At 45.4% G+C, this 19,494-nt stretch overlaps 2 protein-coding genes across 3 annotated transcripts in view; one reads left to right on the top strand and one right to left on the bottom strand.

Annotated features, from left to right (window-relative positions):
- The window catches only part of LOC137304468 (AP-1 complex subunit mu-2), a 28,806-nt gene extending 21,719 nt beyond the window's left edge, over positions 1-7,087 (bottom strand). The window contains exons 1-4 of one of the 2 annotated variants that reach the window (XM_067973073.1): positions 6,963-7,087; positions 4,900-5,056; positions 1,581-1,648; positions 109-239 (exon numbers count right to left, since the gene is read on the bottom strand). In XM_067973073.1, coding sequence (XP_067829174.1) covers positions 109-239; positions 1,581-1,648; positions 4,900-5,056; positions 6,963-7,004 — 398 coding nt within the window. In that variant the 5' untranslated portion in view covers positions 7,005-7,087. Of the gene's footprint in view, positions 1-108; positions 240-1,580; positions 1,649-4,899; positions 5,057-5,689; positions 5,711-6,962 lie in introns of those variants that run through there. The other variant, XM_067973074.1, reaches the window with a different exon arrangement.
- Positions 7,088-17,308: 10,221 nt separating this feature from the next.
- epor (erythropoietin receptor) overlaps positions 17,309-19,494 on the top strand; it is a 34,986-nt gene continuing 32,800 nt past the window's right edge. Inside the window, exon 1 of the mRNA XM_067973071.1 lies at positions 17,309-17,708. Within this exon, the coding sequence (XP_067829172.1) occupies positions 17,492-17,708 (217 nt within the window). The 5' untranslated portion in view covers positions 17,309-17,491. The remainder of the gene's footprint in view (positions 17,709-19,494) is intronic.

Raw genomic sequence — 19,494 nt, 5'->3', positions numbered from 1 at the left:
GAGTATTGATATTTTTACTGTCTGGGGATCTCTGCACAGTGACTGACTTCTAGACCATTTCTCGTGGATCGACGGCCGAGTGTGAGTGCAACGGTTTCTGACACTCACTCCTGCAGGATCTTACTGTCTGTGGTCTGCGGGAAGCCAAAGTCCATCAGTTCATCCAGGAGCTCGTAGACGACCACAAAGTTGTCCCGAATGCTCTCCTCCTCGAGCTCTTTAAAATATTCTGTGAAGACCTGGAAAGAATGCAGGTGTGAGCTGTCATGGGAAACAGGTCCAAGTACGATGATAAGAACATAAGAAATAGGAGCAGGAGTAGGCCATACCGCCCCTCGAGCCTGTTCCACCATTCAATCAGATCATGGCTGATCTTTGACCTCAACTCCACTTTCCCACCCAATGCCATTATCCCTTGATTCCCCTAGAGTCCAAAAATCTATCTATCTATCTATCTCAGCCTTGAATGGCTGACCCCTTATCTTGCGACGATGCCGCTTAATTCTAGACGCTCTAGCCAGGGGAAACAATCTCTCAGCATCTACCCTGTCAAGCCCCCTGATGATTTCAGGGCCGCCACCCACCCTTGAAGATGTTGACTCTTGGGGTACAACTCCATGGGCAGCGGCAGTCCTCGGTACACCGTCTAAATGTAAGCATAGACAGTGAATGCCAACAGGCCCTGGGGATCAGTCTAGATGCCCAATCCTATCTCCATTCAATGCCCATGCACTTTCTATAGCAGTCCATGGATTTTGATCAGGAGCAGGATCCCTGGCTGATTTGTTTTTTTTCCTCCTTCCCTGAGCCCAGAGATACCACGGCCAGTTGTAGAGTCCCAACTGCAATCAGCTACCTCATCCCTGGGATCATCCTGATCTGCATGGCTCATTACCACACTGGGCAGCGCATATGCCAACTGAGGGACCACTTGCTCCATGGTGCCAGGGCTGTTACTTAGTGCCCAACGTCCCCAGTGCCACCTTCTTGCCCAACTCATGGGTGTCAATAATAGACAAACCGGGTGAGAGGGGCGACTGCCAGGTGTTAGCAATATCTTTGCCCTTTGTGGTAGTGAACCAAACAACCCAGAGATTGGGAGTTCAAATCTCATCATTGTGTAATTGAATTCAATAAATCTGGTAACTTGGTCTCTGGGCGGGGGGGGGGGTGGAAAAATGCCCTTCAAGGAAGGGAACCTGCCACCGCCACCTAGTCTGGCCCGTACGTGACTCCAGTCCCACACTTGTGGCTGACTCTTAATACTTCTTGATTAGTTGCGAAGGCAACTGGGGACGGGCCACAATTGTAACCTTGCTGAGCGACGCCCAGTAACACTCGGGGCTCCCATTCACCATCCAGTATCTGGAAAGCGTTTTATGGCGAGGGCAGTACTGGACTTGGCTGTGCCGGTCAACACTCACTGTCCAGGCCCCACTATGAAGAACTCGGGCGAGGTACAGAGGGAGCTGGTGTCTGTGGAACAGGGTCTGCTGAAAGGAGGGGAGTAAAAGGGAAAAAATATCAATTAAGCATCATCTATACCAGGATTTAAAAGTAATAAAAAAGGAGGTCTTTACCTGAACAATTTTATATAAGAACGTGTACACAAGGGAGGCATTTGCATTTTTTATTGTAGTTGCAACCACTGAACACTCGGTTAAGAAAAAAACACTAGTCAGTAATCAACATATCACATCTTTTCAATGCTACACATTCGATAGACTTCGGAATTTCTTAAATCCCCTCCCCTTGCTGCAGTACAGTTTAGTGGGTGCTGATTGCTCCTTGGTTGTTGGTACCTTAGTTATATCTGAACCTTGTCAGTCAGTTTTACCAGGCTATCGCGGTGAGGGGGTGAGTCAATGGAATTGCAGCCAGACTCAACCGCTGGAGCTCGTGCACATGGTCCTTCCAGCAGGGGGAGAACAGCATCGCAATCAGGGGTGGGAATGCTGGACGATTCCCTCCCCCACCCAAGAACACTGAGACCAATTGTAGCGCCTCCTCCATTGCCCAGCTGGGATCAGGTGACTCGGCACAGATTGCCCCCAGTCCCAGTGGCGAAGCCGTTCAAACAGGGAAACCATGCTGAGCCAATCCAGGCAGCATCAATTGCCATTCGCAGTCACAGGGTAGTTGATTGGGTTAGTGCCCGCCTCCCGCAGTCGAACAGCCTCCTATCTCGGGGACTCGTGTGAAGAGTGGCCGAGAGAGAGAGAGAGAGAGACACTTGAGGGCTGGTGCTGCCTTTTAGAAGTGTACTCCGGCAAGTGTCACTGCCCTTAGGCGAAGGCAGGAGAAAGCTTGCTGTCCTCGTACATGGAAGAACACAACAATCAGTTGGATAAATTAAAGGAATAAAATTTGGCAAAAGTAATTTACAATTCAATTTCCTCCCTTGCTGTCCTGCAGATGCTGATGCATGCTGGGATTCAGACCCATTGGAACAGCAGGCCACTCAGCCCCTCGAGCCTGTACCACCATTCAATTAGATCACGGCTGATCTGCACCTCAACTCCATTTACCCGCCTTTGCTCCATATTCCTTGATACCCTTACCCAACAAAAATTTATCTAACTCAAGTGTTGAAAATTTCAATTGGCCTGTTGGGAGGAGAGAAAGAGAATTCCAGATTTCCTCTACTCTTTGTGTGAAAAAGTGCTTCCTGATTTAGCTCCTAAACGGCCTGGCTCTAATTTTAAGATTGTGCCCTCTTGTCCTGGATTCCCCCGCCAGAGGAAATAAATTTTCTCGAGCTACCCCATCGAATCCTTTGATCACAGGCACCAGCAACACCCCAGTGCAACCACCTATAGGGGCATATTCATCAGTGAATGCTGTCAGGATATTCACCACGTGAGCTGAGCCAGATTCTGTCCAGCGGTGGCGTTTCCCTTATGGGGGCCCAGTGCAAAGTTTTATTTGGACGATGATATGAAATACTTATCGCTGGATCCACCCGAGCCCCTGACTGGCTCGAGTTGCATGGTCCAAAAGCCTCCCCTCGATTTACCCTCCCTCTCCCCCGCCGCATCCACTCAAACATTCCATAGAATTTACAGCACAGAAACAGGCCATTCCACCCAAAATTCCCCTTGACATTCAACGGTATTACCATCACCGAATCCCCCACCTGGGGGTCACCATTGACCAGAAACTTAACTGGACCAGCCACATAAATACTGTGGCTACAAGAGCAGGTCAGAGGCTGGGTATTCTGCGGCGAGTGACTCACCTCCTGACTCCCCAAAGCCTTTCCACCACCTACAATGCACAAGTCAGGCATGTGATGGTATACTCTCCACTTGCCTGGATGAGTGCAGCTCCAACAACACTCAAGAAGCTCGACACCATCCAGGACAAAGCAGCCCGCTTGACTGGCACCCCATCCACCACCCTAAACATTCACTCCCTTCACCACCAGCGCACAGTGGCTGCAGTGTGTACCATCCACAGGATGCACTGCAGCAACTCGCCAAGGCTTCTTCAACAGCACCTCCCAAACCCGCAACCTCTACCACCTAGAAGGACATGGCCAGCAGGCACATGGGAACAACACCACCTGCACTTTCCCCTCCAAGTCACACACCATCCCGACTCGGAAATATATCGCCGTTCCTTCATCGTCGCTGGGTCAAAATCCTGGAACTCGCTTCCTAACAGCACAATGGGAGAACCTTCACCACACGGACTGCAGCGGTTCAAGAAGGCGGCTCACCACCACCTTCTCAAGGGCGATTCGGGTTGGGTATTAATGCTGGCCTTGCCAGCGACGCCCACATCCCATGAACAAATAAAAACAGGTCTATGCCAGTGTTTGTGCTCCCCCCGAGCTTTCTCCCTCCATCAGCATATCCTTCTATTCCTTTCTCCTTCATGTGTTTATCCAGCTTCCCCTTAAAGGCATCTTTGCTATTTGCCTCAAACACTCCATGTAACAGTGAGTTCCCCATTCTAACCATTCTCTGGGCAAAGATGTTTCTCCTCAATTCCCTATTGGATTTATTCGTGACTATCTTATATATTTATGGTCCCTAATTCTGGTCTCCCCCACAAGTGAAAACATCTTTCATAATCTTAAAAGACCTCTATTAGGTTACTGGATAATGATCGAGAGCAGAAAGCTGTGGGAGATTTGTCTCTTAACCCACCCCAAGAATGCTGAAGCTGATCGTTCCACGTGGCTACCCACGATCAGCTCCGTCACCACAATGCAGGGGCTGAACCTGGGACTACGCACTCTGTGTGACTCATTCCCAGAGTAAGCAGGAGGCGGCACCTTCAGGAGGGGAGGGGAAGGGATAAAATTGTGAAATTTTGCAATTGATCAGCTGAAAATTCTATGAGTGTTACTCATTACTGCACAGTTCCTTTTATCAAAAGCAATTATTCAAAATTCTAACATTGTTAGTTCAAACACTGGGGTCAGTTTGTCCCCAGTGGATCCACATAATCTATTCTTAGAAATCTTATGTAGGGCAGGCACTTCCTGTCCACAAACCTTACTTCCTGTCGTCACAATTTTGGTCACGTTTTTCTGTTAACATTTCCCATTGTAAACTGTTATGTCAACATTTCCGCTTTAATTTGCCATGTGACTTGTCACAGTGCAGTTGCAAGTTTTGGCCACCAGGTGGTTCCTGTGGAAAGACTTTGTGAAGCCTCTCTGCCAACTCTTGTGCGTATATATAAAAAAAAATTGACCACCGAAACAACTTAGCAAATTGACCAGTAATAATAAGACAAAGTTGAGAACAACTCACCTGAACCTACAATTAAACTACGTGTTTGAATGGCCTGCATCACCATTATCATGGCCACCAGATGATTCTGGGTGCTTAATAGCCATTGGGTGGAGAAGGCTCCCGGGGAGTATTTGTCATACAGAAAGGATACAGTACAGGTTGTTGTGCTTAATCCACAAGAAATGAACTTTGCCATGAGTCAGTAATGGGGACACTGCCCCTTCATCTTCCTTCTGTGTTAGGATTGGAATGAAGTGCTCGATCTCTGACATGTCCACATCCCCTTTGTAATTCCGACATATCAGGAGCTGCACCAATGGAGAGTTTAAAGAAAGACTTGGGTTAACGGGATTTTGTCCACCCTCTTTTTTTTCCCTTCTTGCTATTCACAACTGTCTGTCCTCTCAGGATGTAAAAGATCCCATATCACTATTCGAAGAAGAGCAGGGGAGATCTCCCCAGTGTCCTGGCCAATGTTTATCCCTCAACAAACATCACTAAAAACACATTGATCATTATCACATTGCTGTTTGTGGGACCTTGCTGTGCGCAAATTGGTTTTAAAAAAAACCTTTTTTATTGATGCCCCAATCATTTTTCTCCCGGATTAATCTTTTAATTCCTGGAGTTTCCAGGACAATCTTGGCAACCCTACTCTGGAGTCACATTAAAACTTCAGCATCAATAGCAGGAGTTGAGAAGAGCAAAATTCACTTTGTACTGATATAAACGCACCCTTCTACAACAGAGAGCTGCGGGAACGTTTGTACTCCCCAGGCTGATCCGTTCTGATAAAGTCGTAGCTCACACCTCCCAACACTGGACAATCCCCGAATATCACAGTGATTAAAGTTCCTCAGATGTTGGGGAGTTGTGTTACTGTAATTTTAATGTATATTAAATACATAAAGAAGGTCTCAAAACTATAATTCTGTCCCTACCTTTCATTGTCCACCTTTGAAAACTCTTTTTTCCTCCTTTCACTATCTAAACTTTTATTTTATATAATGTTGTTTTTACTTAAAGCATTTTTTTTCTGAATTAAAAAAACCTTCTTCCTCCTTTTTCCATCCCCTCTTGAAAAGGTGTTGCTTGGGTACAATTCCATGGACATTGTCTGCCCTCCAGTCCCTCATCCAAATGGACATTCTTTACCCTTGAGTCTGGTGGGTGTGTTGACCAGCTAGTCGCACGCAGGAGGCATCACAGCAGGGTCTGCTCCTGTCTCCACCTGCCATCCACACATCCAGCCTATGCGCAGTGCAAGAATCCCCACCACCCCCAAACCCAACCCACAGGCACTGAGGCCAATTATGAAGCCCCTAACTGCCAATTAACTCAGCACAGATTGACCTGAATGTATCAACATAGAATCACACAGCACAGAAACAGGCCATTCGGCCCAACAGGTCCATGCCGGTATTTACGCTCCACACAAGCCACAAAGTAACCTGATCGCTTTCTAACCACACAACTCATCAACAGCCCGGGAGTGTCACCAAAAGGAATTATGCTTTGCCAGCGACACCCTAGTGGGGGTTGGCCTTTTGCTTGAAACAACCTGCCTATTTAACTGGGTAGCGCAGCAACTGGAAACCCAAGAGTGCTGGGTGGCAGATTTAACTCCCGATTTTCCACTCAATATCCAACCTCAAGCCAAAAGCAGAGATCTCCTCACAAGGCAGGAGAGGCAGTTGGGCCCTGGAGTACTCCAACATGCCCATTGTGTCAGCCTGCTGAGGAGCAGGACTGGCAGAGGCCTAGTTTCAGCTTTTCCAACCCAGGTTACCGAGGAAGCTGGAAGTAGGAATCAATCTTCAAAAGCAAAAACTGTGTAAAAGTTAAAGCAGATTAAATTTTAGAAATTAGAATTTAAAATGTCATACACAATGTCTACTAGCTATTAAAAATAAATGGAGGCGTGGTGACATTAAGGCCTTGCCGTCAGTCCCAGGTGTGCATTTACACAAAAGCAAAGTACGACAGAACTAAAAAGATCCTAAGCCCTGTCTCAACTTCTTGCACTATGGTTGAATCCCCTCTTAGTTGCAACTTAAGTTGGTCAAACCAAACCAAAGTGCTCTCAAAGTGAAAGCTGGATTGGCCTTAGGCAGACGAGTTGGTATCTCTGGCAACACATTAACCAGCCTGAGTGAAAGGTTCTTATTTCTCTTCTGAAGTCCTGGCCATGATTTTTTTCTTGAAACACCCTACCTTGCCTTTAAGGTCCAGGATAAAGACCGCAGAGGCTGACATTCCCTCTTCAGGGCAGTGCTGGAGAGTTTCTGAGATTCCTAACAAGAAGCAGAAGACAAACTTCCTTCTTCCTGGCGCCCAGGTTAATCCAACAACCAAAAAAAAACACACACATACGTCACCGTCTGCAGGTAAATGTGTAACTGGCCAACCTCTTAAAGGCGCGGGCCACCAGGTGTGTTTTTACATCCGCCGAGAGAAAACAAAACCAGGTCGTGTGCGACATCCAGTCTCGCGGAAAAACAATCCCAACAAGATCGAAAGCCGATTTACAAAGTTGACAGAAACAAGTAGTGAGGAACAGAAAGGGCGGGGGAAAAAAAAACACAAGGTAAAGAATGTGAATGAAATATTTAATGCCAAGGGTTTTGGGGATTATGTTCAGTTCATTTTATCACTTTCTCACTCAATCAGCGTCATTTCGTTTTGAAAAAATTCTCTCATCGACCCCCCTATTTATAAGGGAGTTGATCTCGAAAATTACTCAAAAACGTGGACACCCCCCGTGTGAGGTACACCTCAAGGGAAGGTTTGGGATGTGTTCAATAGGTAGGTAGACATGGAGGAGGCCCCTGCCCTCAGACTGGGACAGACTGCCTCACAGTGCAGTGCAAGGGGAAAAAAAACCTGGAATCATTTAACAAACAGTTGGATGCCTTTTCTGTGATTAACTATAAGGAGACAGCCCAGTGTCACCAAACAAAATAGCTAACAAAGGTGCCCCCCACCCCGGCCCCCTTTTAAAAGTGCACCACTAATAGAGAACTTAAAACAAAAAACAAAGGAAGCTTATAACTTGATTAATAATGTTATTACTATTATCCATCATGTCCTCCAGTCCCTGCGGTGCCCACCGGTCGCGGAAAGCCTCAAGCACACAACAGCTGGGTGCTGTGATGGGGATGTTGGAGGTTATTTCTGAGTAGATGGGCTGAATGGCCTTGGTATTGTATTTTCAGGTTGAACTTTTTTTTCCTTTTTTTGTGTGTGTGTGTTTTAGGCCCCCCTTTTATAAGAAGGTGGGGTGGTTAGGCTGTGTTTTATTTAAAACACATCAAAAAAACAAAATAAGTGTCAAGTAATAATTTTATTAGAACAATCCAGGATGCCCTCCAGCTCCTGCAGTGCTCACCGGTCGGGGAAAGCCTCAAGCGCACAACAGCTGGATGCTCTGATGGGGATGTTGGAGGTTATTTCTGAGTAGATGGGCCGAATGGCCCTTGTGATTGATACTTAAACGTGTCAATGTTATGAAATGCACTCTCGAGTCTGCTGTTCTTGAGCGTTTACTTGCTACTTGACCTTTTTCATTGGCCAGAGTCTCTGCACCAGCTTCCCAACTGGAAGTGTCAGCTTGGCTCAGTTGGTAGCACTCTCACTTCTGGGTCAGAAGGTCATGGGTTCAACCCGTGATTTAGGCCGACACACTAGTTGGCCTTAAGGGTTAGCAAAGATTCCGCGGCACTATTCAAAGAAAAGCAAGGAGTTCTCCTGGTGTCCTGGCCAACATTCATCCCTCAACAAATGCCATCAAACATGAATTAACTGGTCTTATTGTTGTTTGTGGGATCTGGTGTATAAAACAACTGCTGTGTTCAAACCACTGTGGTGGGGGGAGGATGGGAGATCAAACAGGAGAGCTCTGGAATAGTTCAGTCTGGCGGTGAAAAAGGCATGGATGAGGGTCTCAGCAGCAGATGGGCTGAGGCAGGGGATGTAACGAAGGTGAAAGTAGGCGGTCTTGGTGATGGAGTGGATATGGGGTTGCAAGCTCAGCTCAGGGTCAGATAGGATGCCGAGGTTGTGAACAGTCTGGTTCAACCTGAGTCAGTAGCCGGGGAGGGGAATGGAATTGTGGCAGGAGTACGGAGTTTGTGGCAGGGGACCGAAGACAAAAGTCTTCCCAGTGTTTAAATGGAGGAAATTGCAGCTCATCCAAGACTGGATGTCAGACAAACATTCTGACAACACAGAGGCAGCGAGGGGTCGAGATCGAGCTGGGTGTCGTTAGCGTACATTTGGAAGCTGACCCCATGTCTTCAGCTGATGTCAGGAAGAGGAGGGGGCTGAGGGTAGATAAGGGTACTGTAGCATAGTGGTTATGTTACTGGACTAATAATCCAGAGGCCTGGGCTAATAATTCAGAGTCTATGAGTTCAAATCCTGCCATGGCAGCTGGGTAATTTAAATTCAATTAATTAAAATAAAATCTGGACTAAAAAAAACTAGTTTCAGTAATGGTGGCAATAAAACTACTGGATTGTTGTAAAAACCCTTCTGGTTCACTGAAGGCCCTTTAGTGGAAAGAAACCTACTGTCCTTATCCGATCTGGCCTATATGTGACTCCAGACCCACAGCAATGTGGTTGATTCTGAATCGCCCTCTGAAATGGCCTAGCAAGCAACGCAATTAGGGGTGGGCAATAAATGCTGGCCTTGCTAGTGATGCCCACATCCAATGAATGAATAAAAAAAATCCTTGTGGGACTCCAGAGGTAACGGTGCAGGGGTGGGAAGAGAAGCCGTTGCTGGAGATGCTCTGGCTATGAATTGGATTGGTAAGAGTGCAGTGCAGCAATGGTGTGGTTGACCATGCCAAGGGCTACAGAGAGGGTGTGGAGGGATAGTGCACCACAGTCATGTCACTTGTGACCTTTATTAGGGCTGTTTGAAATTCAAGCATCTTCCTTCGTCTTGTACGATAAATGTCGACAATAGCTCCTGTCACCCACGTACGTTGAATTGGTTGATTGAGGTTGGTGCAGTACAACTACCGTCAGCACCCCTGGACTAGAGAGAGGGGAGAAAAAGCAACCAGCCCTCCTGCGGCTGATTGCTACCCAGTGACCGCCCACCGCCCCCCCCCCCCCCCCGACTTTGCCTGAAGGTGCGTGTTTGTGGGCAGAGGGGGAGACAAAGTCAGTCTCATCTGCCAAGCCCCGTCTTTGGCTGAATAACCTGCTGCGTGTAGAATGGTCACTATGGCTGAGGTATGGGAAGGATCCCAGCCTGAACTGAGCACTTTCCAGAGTGGAGAAGGAGAGAAAACTGTTGGGGAAATTACACTAAAGTCAAAAAAAAATCTTTGCAAGAGCTTCTTCTGTTCTTGTAGGTGTTTTTTGTTCTGTTAAGTTCACATGAAGTTCCCTCCCACTGGATCCAGAGACCAGGGCCAGCTCTGTTCTGTACTGATTACGACCGGCTCGCACTGTTAAGGGGACAAACACAAGTTGGGTTGAGTGGCTCTGTGGTTAGCTGTGACGCCCTTGGCCTGCGTGTGTTTTCTGTGTTTATCTATGCGACCAGCCAAAGCCACAGGACCTGCTCCACCATAAATAAGGAAAAGTGAGGCCTCCCCGACTTCCTCCTCGCACCTCGGTCTCTTAGCAACCCTCGCAGGGCATGCGAGAACTCATGACTGTCTCAGGTGCCAAATCAACAACAAGTTAAAAACAAAAAAAAGTTACAAACTATTTTAGCAACAAAACATTGGCTGCAAGTTCACGCGGTGTTTACTGAACGATAAGATCAGAAAAACAAGGAAGAGACGGAGGGGGGAAATTTCCAATTCACTCGACGCTGGAGCGTCAGATTGGCGTAGCGGGTTGGGCATCGGTTGTAGATATCAACGGAAAGGAAAATCGGATGATTTCTATAACGAGTGCCTGACCTGCAAAGCCGATTTGACATTCCCGCTGTAAATTACCCCCAGAATCTCTTTTTTTTAAAAGAAGAAAGGTTATTGGTCATTTACATTTATTTTTGCACTTTTAGGAACATAGGAAGTTAGGAACAGGAGTAGGCCATTCAGCCCCTCGAGCCTGTTCCGCCATTCAATGAGATCATGGCTGATCTGTATCCTAACTCCATCTACCTGCTTTGGCTCCATATCCCCTAATACCCCTGGCTAGCAATAATCTAGCGATCTCAGATTTGAAGTTATTAATTGAGCTAGCACCGACTGTTTTTTGTGGGAGGGAGTTCCACACTACTACCATCCTTTGCGTAAAGAAGTGTTTCCTAACATCTCTCCTGAACGGCCTGGCTCTGATTTTAAGTTAATGTTCCCTTGTACTGGACTCCCCCACCAGTGGAAAAAGTTTCTCTCTATCAACCTATCAATTCCTTTCAAAATCCTAAAAACCTCAATCAAATCACCCCTTCACCTTCTATATTCCAGGGAATACAAGCCTTGTTTATGTAATATCTCCTCATAATCTAACCCCTGGTGACATTCTGTTGAATCTGCGCTGCACTCCTTCCAAGGCCGTTATATCCTTTCTAAGATGCAGTGCCCAGAACAGTACACAGTACTCCAGATGTGGTCTAACCAGGGCTTTGTAAAGCTGTAGCAAAACTTCCTCCCCTTTATATTCAAGCCCTCTAGTTAGAAAGACTAAGATTCTATTAGCCTCTTTGATTGTTTTTTGTACCTGACTGCTACATTTTAGTGATCTGTGTAGATGGACCCCTAAATCTCTTTGGACCTCCACTCTTCCTACTTTTTCACCATTTAAAAAATACTCGGATCAATCCTTTTTTGGTCCAAAATAGATGACCTCACACTTACCTGCATTGAAATCCATCTGTCATAGTTTTGCCCACTCACTTAATCTATCAACGTCTCTTTGTAATTTTATGCTCCCATCTACTCTACTTACTATGCCACCAATCTTTGCGTCATCGGCAAACATGTATATATAGCTCTCTATTGTGTTATCTAAGTCATTAATAAATATAGCTAATAGTTAAGGCCCCCGCAGAAATCCTTGTTGGACACCACTAGTCATTTCCTTCCAATTCAAGTACATAGTCATTATCCCTACTCTCTGTCTTCTACCACCTAAGCAATCTTCTAACCAGGTCAATAATTTGCCTTCAATTCCATGAGCTTTAATTTTAGCAAATAGTCCTTCATGTGGAACCTCATCGACTGTCTTGTAGAAGTCCATATAAACTACATCCATTAACATTCCCCTGTCTACTACTTTAGTTACTTCCTCAAAATTTCAATTAGGTTCTTTAGACATGACCTACCCTTTAGTATTCCATATTGTCTCTCTCCAATCAGCTCAAATTTCTTGACGTGCTCGGTCACTCTTTCCATAATTATAGATTCCAATAACTTCCCCACAACAGATGTTAGACTAACAAGTCTGGTTTTTCTCTCTCTCACCTTTCTTAAATTTTAATTGTTCTTGCAGTCGCTCATTATGTTCTTTGCACCAAATCAGGTTACAAGACCTCTCCCGCTACCATGGCCCAGTGGCTAAATTCACCCCACCTCGTGGTACTGAGCAAGGTAGGCGGCAGCTGTGATGGCAGGGTTGCCTACTCTGGTTAGACGTATTCCTGGAGGCTTCGTCACATAACCTCCTGCCTCCAAGCGTCCCGCCCCACACTCCCGCAGAATGTATTATTCTGCTGCTAAGGTGTCCCTTTAAGGCCACAAATTGATATTAAGTAAACACAAGAAGAGGTAAATTGCTCTTTGGTGAGACAAGTTGGTAGACTGGAGCTTCTTACAAGTTTCAGATTGCAGCTCAGAGCACAGGATGAAATGCTTGGCTTTCTTTCTTTCTTGTTAAGTATGACTGCTAAGGTCAGTTAGAGACTACAGACATTCCAACTCCCTTGTGAATAAGACATTTTAAAGGGGGAAAATTTCTCTGCATATTGCAAATGATTGGCCATTTTTTCTCTCTTGCCTATTTTTTAAGGTGCGAATGCTTCCACATCAGCTATGGGGACTTGTTCTGCGATCCCACACTCCCAGTGGGGAGCTGTGCTTAGAGTGTGTGGATTGGACAACTGGAGAGGCATTGTTGTAGACCTATCTCTGACACACACCCCATGTGAGTGTGGAACGACACCTGTGAAAGGGCGGTGGAAGCAGATTCAGTGGTAACTTTCAAGAGGGAATTGGATAAATACTTGAAAAGGAGAAATTTGCAGGGTTGTGGGGAAAGAGCAGGGGCAGTGGGACTAATTGGATAGCTCTTTCAAAGAACCAGCACAGGCACGATGGGCTGAATGGACTCCTCCTGTGCTGAATGACTCTAGAGTGTAATGGTAGGTGAGGGGTAACACTGTGGAACTCTACCAGTTTAGAGGACAACACCTCCAGGAGAAAAGGGAGGAGAAAACTGGTGAGGGATGAGGGAGGGAAGAAAATATATTAATCAGATCCGAAATGACTGCTTTTATTTTAATGCTTTTGGCACTTTGAACTGTGACAGTTACTCACAAAACTTTTTTTAAATAGATAAATATTTTACCTTGGATTTGAATTTTAGGGTGGCGGAGAGGTGTGCAGACTATCGCCGGGGTACAGTTCTCCTGAAGGTGTTAACTTTGTACTGCTGATGATGGTGAGTGGATGTGATGCTTTTATTCATGAGCCCCATCTGAGGAATACCAGCCACAGATGGAACTGTCTGATAGATAACCACAGCACCAGCACTTTCAGTATCTCTCACATTATGTACTTTCTTTTATCTTTCTTCCTTTCTCTCTTTGTATTGTTCTCTCCCTTTTTTTTTCTCTCTCTCCTAACAATTAATCTTTCACAATGAAGTATCTCAAAGTGCTTCACCTGGTGAATGATATTGTTTCCTTTGAAGATTGGCACGTGTTGTTATGTTGGTAACATTCTGCAGAATTTAACCAACATAACATAACAACATCCCAAAAAACAGGATGAATGGCCTGTTTGAAGGCCGAATTGCGACGAGGCCTCCTCCATTTGTTTCTGCTGTATTTCTTTCATATCTTGTTGTTATGATTTATTTTTTAAAAATTTCTTTTTTTTTCATACCATTTTTCATTAAATGTAAGCGATTTATAACTGGAGGGCAGGAGAAACTTATTTACACAGGGAGTTGTGAGGTTGTGGAATTCATTTCCAGGGTTGGCGGTTGAGGCAGAAACTATGTCAGCACTCAAGATTAGATTGGATAGGACGATGCAGGAGAAGGGGCTGAAGGGATTTGGGAACAGGGTGGGTAAATGTGATTGGAACTATCTGCTTGTGCGGTGGGCAAACGCCAACACGGACTGGTTGGGCCGAATGGCCTGTTTCCGAGTTGTAACTTCTATGTATTTGATTTGCTGTCCTTTCACTGCCTAATCCTGCTCATGCCTTTTCTTCCTTTCCAATTATTTCCTTTATTGATGATTGGCCCATCACAGAGGTTCCCTTCTAAAAAGAACCTGCGGACAATAATCAGGAGCAGGAATTTTGTCCTGTTTATTGCTGTGTATTTCTGAGCGCAGTGAGACCAGTTGTCGAATCACCACTGCAGCCCCGGCTAACCCAGAACAGCCCAGGAATCTTCCTGATCTGTGCGGCTCTATTCTACACAGGGCCAATGATGCTCCATCCAGGTCATTTGCTCTGGACTGTAACAAAGAATTAATAAAAAGGGATTTGAAGAAAGTAAATCAACAATGACAACTTGCACTTATATAGCACCTTTTAACGTAGTAAAACGTCCCAAGATGCTTCACAGGAGCGTTATCACACAAAATTTAACACTGAGCCACATACGGTGATGTTAGGATTGGCTTGGTCAAAGAGGTAGGTTTTAAGGAGAGTCTTAAAGGAGGAGAGAGAGGTAGAGAGGCGGACAGGTTTAGGGAGGGAATTCCAGAGCTTTGGGCCCGAACCCAGGCCAGGAATGCCCGCTGTATTTTCGTGGAGCCAGGAGGGTCACTCCACAGAGATGAAACCTTGAAAAAGTTTCCTTACCTTTTTTTTGGAGCGGCCTCCAGTGGTCCCTTTGAGGACGGTCTGTTAGGCCACTCAAGATGGGCGGAGTATGAACGGCACCCATTTACTGACCAATTTCGGCCAGGGTCCTACAGCAGGCGTCAGGACCCCGATTTGCATGTGTAAGGCGCCTAACGCCTGCTTCGGGCGAAAGTCACCGGCTTCCAGTTTTGAAAGCGGGCGCACTTGTGGGGGAGATCGGGCGCGGAAGATCGTGACCCGAAGATCGTCCCTCGATGTTGATTAAACGCCCAAAAAAATTGGGCGCGAGGAAGCTGAATTTCTACCGCCCCCCCAGACTACCTTGGGAGATCGACTAGTATTCGTTAAATTCAATTGTTTGAAAGCATCTGCCATGTTTCACATCTGCTCTTTCCCCATGGTGTAAGAATGATGTGCAGCCTTCGACCAAAGAGACAGAAGTATTAGTGTGTTTGTTACTAATGTTTTCCAATGGGGATTTACAATGGGGTGGGAGAGGGAATCATCAGAGGGATATTTAGAGAGTTTGCCTCAAAGTAGTGGCTCTGAATGAACAACATTTGGATAAGTTTTAAACTGTTAACTGGGAATGAAGACGTGTGAAGGGTTTGTGCTGAATGTGCTGTGTGGAGCCCCTCAGTAGATGGACTATCAGAGGTTGCAGACACGGTCCTTTGGCTCAGCCACCTTATCTCTAACTCCTATTGAATTATTAAATGTAACTTTGTCTCTCCAACTCCCCCCCCACCCCCAAGATAAACAGCTTCCTGCCTTTAATCAAAATTCAGGTTCTTTCTCCCGCCACAGGGATACTTCAGTTTGTTTTTCCCTCTCTCTGTTTTGTTACACGTGTGTTAAGTGAATGGTAAAGATGCTTTCAAGCGATGCTGGGTTTTTCAAGTACAATTGGCTGCTGATTTGACTCTGCACCGGAAGGTTTTGACTTAAAGGTGATCGTGGGCAGTTTGGGGAGAGAAAGGACCCGGAGGAGATCCTTGTCATGTTGACGGTATGTCTTGTCCAAAGTGACCGATATCATCGCTTGTAAACAGAGGGGAAAAGCTTTTCCAATAGGAACAGGAATAGGCCATTCAGCCCCTCGAGCCTGTTCCGCCATTCATTTAGATCATGGCTGATGTGTATCTTAACTCCATTTACATACCTTGGTTCTGTAACCCTTAATACCTTTGCCTAACAAAAATCTATCAATCTCAGTTTTGAAATTTTCAATTGACCCCCAGCCTCAACAGCTTTTTGGGGGAGAGAGTTCCAGATTTCCACTCCCCTTTGTGTGAAGAAGTTCTTCCTGACATCACCCCTGAATGGCCTAGCTTTAATTTTAAGATTATGCCCCCTTGTTCTGGACTCCCCCCACCAGAGGAAATAGCTTCTCTCTATCTACCCTATCAAATCCTTTAATCATTAAACACCTCAAATAGATCACCTCTTAATCTTCTAAACTCAAGGGAATACCAGCCTAGTCTATTCAAACTATCCTCATAACTTAACCCTCTAAATCCCGATATCATTCTAGTGAATCTGCACTGCACCCCCATCAAGGCCAATATATCCTTCCTAAGGTGCGATGCCCAGAACTGAATGCAGTACTCCAGATGCGGTCTACCTTTCTTAAGACTAATAACTTAATAACCTTTCTTGAAGGTGCTGGAGCCCTGCTCCATGGGGGCTGTAGCCTGTGGCCACTCTTCCTACATCAGCCTAGACAGTGAGTGTCAGCAGTTTATTCGAGCAGAAGGGGCTCGATCCTGTCCTCACCAGACACCCACACGTATACACTCACTGGATAGCAACCCGGAGCTGACTTTTTTCCCATTGTCTGCCCGAAGGGTGCTGAGGCCAATAGCGAGGGCCTGACTGATGCCTTGGTTGACAACGTCTAACTCAAGGACCAGGGATCGCCTCCGTTTTGTACGGCTCAGTCCCATGTTGGATTGGAATTGACCAAAGGAGCCATTAAGGAAACACACACAATGGTGCTAATAATTCTGTATATAACAACTGCCTTTTTAAACCATTGTATAAATTGTATCATGACTGGATAAGCAAAACACCAATTGAAAATGCAGATGTGTTGAATTTCAGTGGGATTATTCAGGTAGCACTCTTGTCTCTGAGTCAGAAGGTCATGGGTTCAATCCCCGCTCCAGAGACTTGATCACAAAAACGAGCCTGACACTCCCAGTGCAGCGCTGAGGGAACGCTGCACTGTCGGAGGTGCCATCTTTCAGATGAGACGCTGTACTGAAGTCCTGTCTGCCCTCTTGGGTTGATGTAAAAGACACCATGGCACTATTCGAAGAGCAGGGGAGTCCTCTCCGGTGTCCTGGCCAATACTTACCCCACAACCAACATCACTCAAACAGATTATCTGGTCAGTATCTCATTGCTGTGCACGGGACCTTGCTGTGCGCAAATCGGCTGCCGCGTTTCCCTACATTAAGGGAACAGTGACTACACTTCAAAAGTATTTCATTGGCTGTAAAGCGCTTTGGGACGTCCTGAGGTGGTGAAAGGCACATGTTCTTTCTTTCTATACAGAAACAGGTTTTGAAAAATGTGACTGAACGTATTGGCTCCCAATCCAGAGGAGAGCTGGTTAGTCCAATCGTTAAGGGTTTTACCATTGTGAGAGGGTGTTCAGACTATTTTCCAAGAACCTTGGCAATAGATTGGAAGTGTCAGTGCTCTTCCACCACCCGCCCACCCCGATCTCATGAGATTTGCAAAGCAGCTTCACGTCTGTGTGTGGTGCTGGAGAACACTGGGGACTCAGAACACTTTCAGAGGCCACCGGGGCCGTTTAAAGTTCACAACTGAGAGACCTCAGACCATGATTAATGCGGGCTGCCATCGGAAAATGGGATTTTACCTTCTCGTGTTGAGTGTGGCTGTTGTCCTTAAAGCAAGACCGTTGAATCCAGAAGACAAAAGTAAGGCTTTTAACGTTTATTACTGTGCCCATTTAGATTCTCAACATTGAGAATAAACTTTCCATTGTGTAAAAGAGGCCTTGACATTTATAAACGATTTTAGGAAATGTATGCTTGATTTCTAGCAAGTTATAATGTTTCCTCCAATATGTTAATTTTTCAAAATAAGTATATATATATATATAAAATGGTAGTTTGTTTTGAAGAATAGCATAATTTTGGTCTTTTACTGTAAAATGTCATTTGTTTTCTTTTGTAAACAATTTTACAACACCAAGTTATAGTCCAGCAATTTTATTTTAAATTCACAAGCTTTCGGAGATTTGTTTTCTTGTGAGCGAAAGACATTAGATACCTGATATACTGAGCCTTGTTGTAACCAGTGGGAGCCTGTTCTTTTCTTCCAAGTGTGACAGCTGTCCTTTCGGGAGATTTACAGCATTAATATTTCAATACCGTGTCCCAGAATTATGTTCCCGACCTTTGGTTCCCAGAGCCCACAATAGGATTTTACATTTATATCATTTGATTTTTTTTTTGATGCCTTTAAATTATGTTTTTAAAGGTGGACATATTTTTTTTGTAATTTATACAGAATCATGCAGCACAGAAGGAGGCCATTCAGCTCATTGTACCTGTGCTGGTGCTTTGAGAGATCCATCCAATTAGTCCCATTCCCCCTGCTCTTTCCCCGTAGCCCTGCAATTTTTTCCCCATCAATTATATTGATGGTTGAAGAGATAATAATTGGGAATATATTATAAAGCCCTAGGGTTTGAAGTTGGGGGCGGTGTTCTTCCGACCGTCCATCATAACTTTGGCAGAAGATCCACGGAAACCAAGGAGAAACAGCGTAAAAGTGGATTCAAGTCTCGCTCCAAAGACTTGAGCACAGAATCACGGCTGACACTCCAGCGCAGGACTGAGGGAGTGCTGCACTGTCGCAGGTACAGATGAGATGTTAAACGTCTGCCTGTTCAGGTGGATGTAAAAGATCCCGTGGCATTATTTGAAGAGCAGGGGAGGTCTCCCGGTGTCCTGGCCAATATTCATCCCTCAATCAACACCTCCAAAAAAAAAAAACCCCCCTCGAGATTTACTCGCTGATTGCGGGATCTTGCTGTGCGCAAATTGGATGTTGCATTTGCCTACATAACGTAATAGTCACTTCACCACACTGAGGAGATTGAAATGCCAACGCATTTGAGATGATTTATAACCGTCTGAACCAAGCAACTAAATTAATGGCTTGAAATCATTCTGAGGGATCAGTTTTTATTTCAAAAATATGAGCTATTTGATGATTAACAAGAGATGGGTTCACTCAGCTTTGGGTCTTGTTTTGGTGCCAATTGCGGTCATCAATGTGGACGTCAACCAACTATGATTGTTGATGTACGACGATAATCACGCCCAAGGACTAATCATTTGAAGTTGCATACCAGGAAATTCTGACTGCTGTATTATTATAATTTTCAATATGCCTTCAATGTTTTTTTTTGTATTTAAAATATTTGCCACACTTAGGTCTAACTCCAGTGGTAGCACTCTCACTTCTGAGTAAGCAGATGATGGGAGCAATCCCTAACCAGTGCTTGAGCTTATAATCTATGCTAACACATCAGGGCAGTCCTGTGTTATTAGAGGGGTATGGGGCGATTTTAACTAGAGAAAGAAAGACTTGCATTTATATAGCGCCTTTCACAACCTCAGGCTGTCCCAAAGCGCTTTACAGCCAATGAAGTACTTTTGATGTATAGTCGCAGTTGTAATGTAGGTAACACGG

This window comes from Heptranchias perlo, chromosome 37, assembly GCF_035084215.1.
Source record: "Heptranchias perlo isolate sHepPer1 chromosome 37, sHepPer1.hap1, whole genome shotgun sequence".
Classification (NCBI taxonomy): Eukaryota; Metazoa; Chordata; class Chondrichthyes; order Hexanchiformes; family Hexanchidae; genus Heptranchias; species Heptranchias perlo.
Note: the sequence above shows the minus strand (reverse complement) of the source record. Positions and strands in the feature narration are given on the sequence as shown.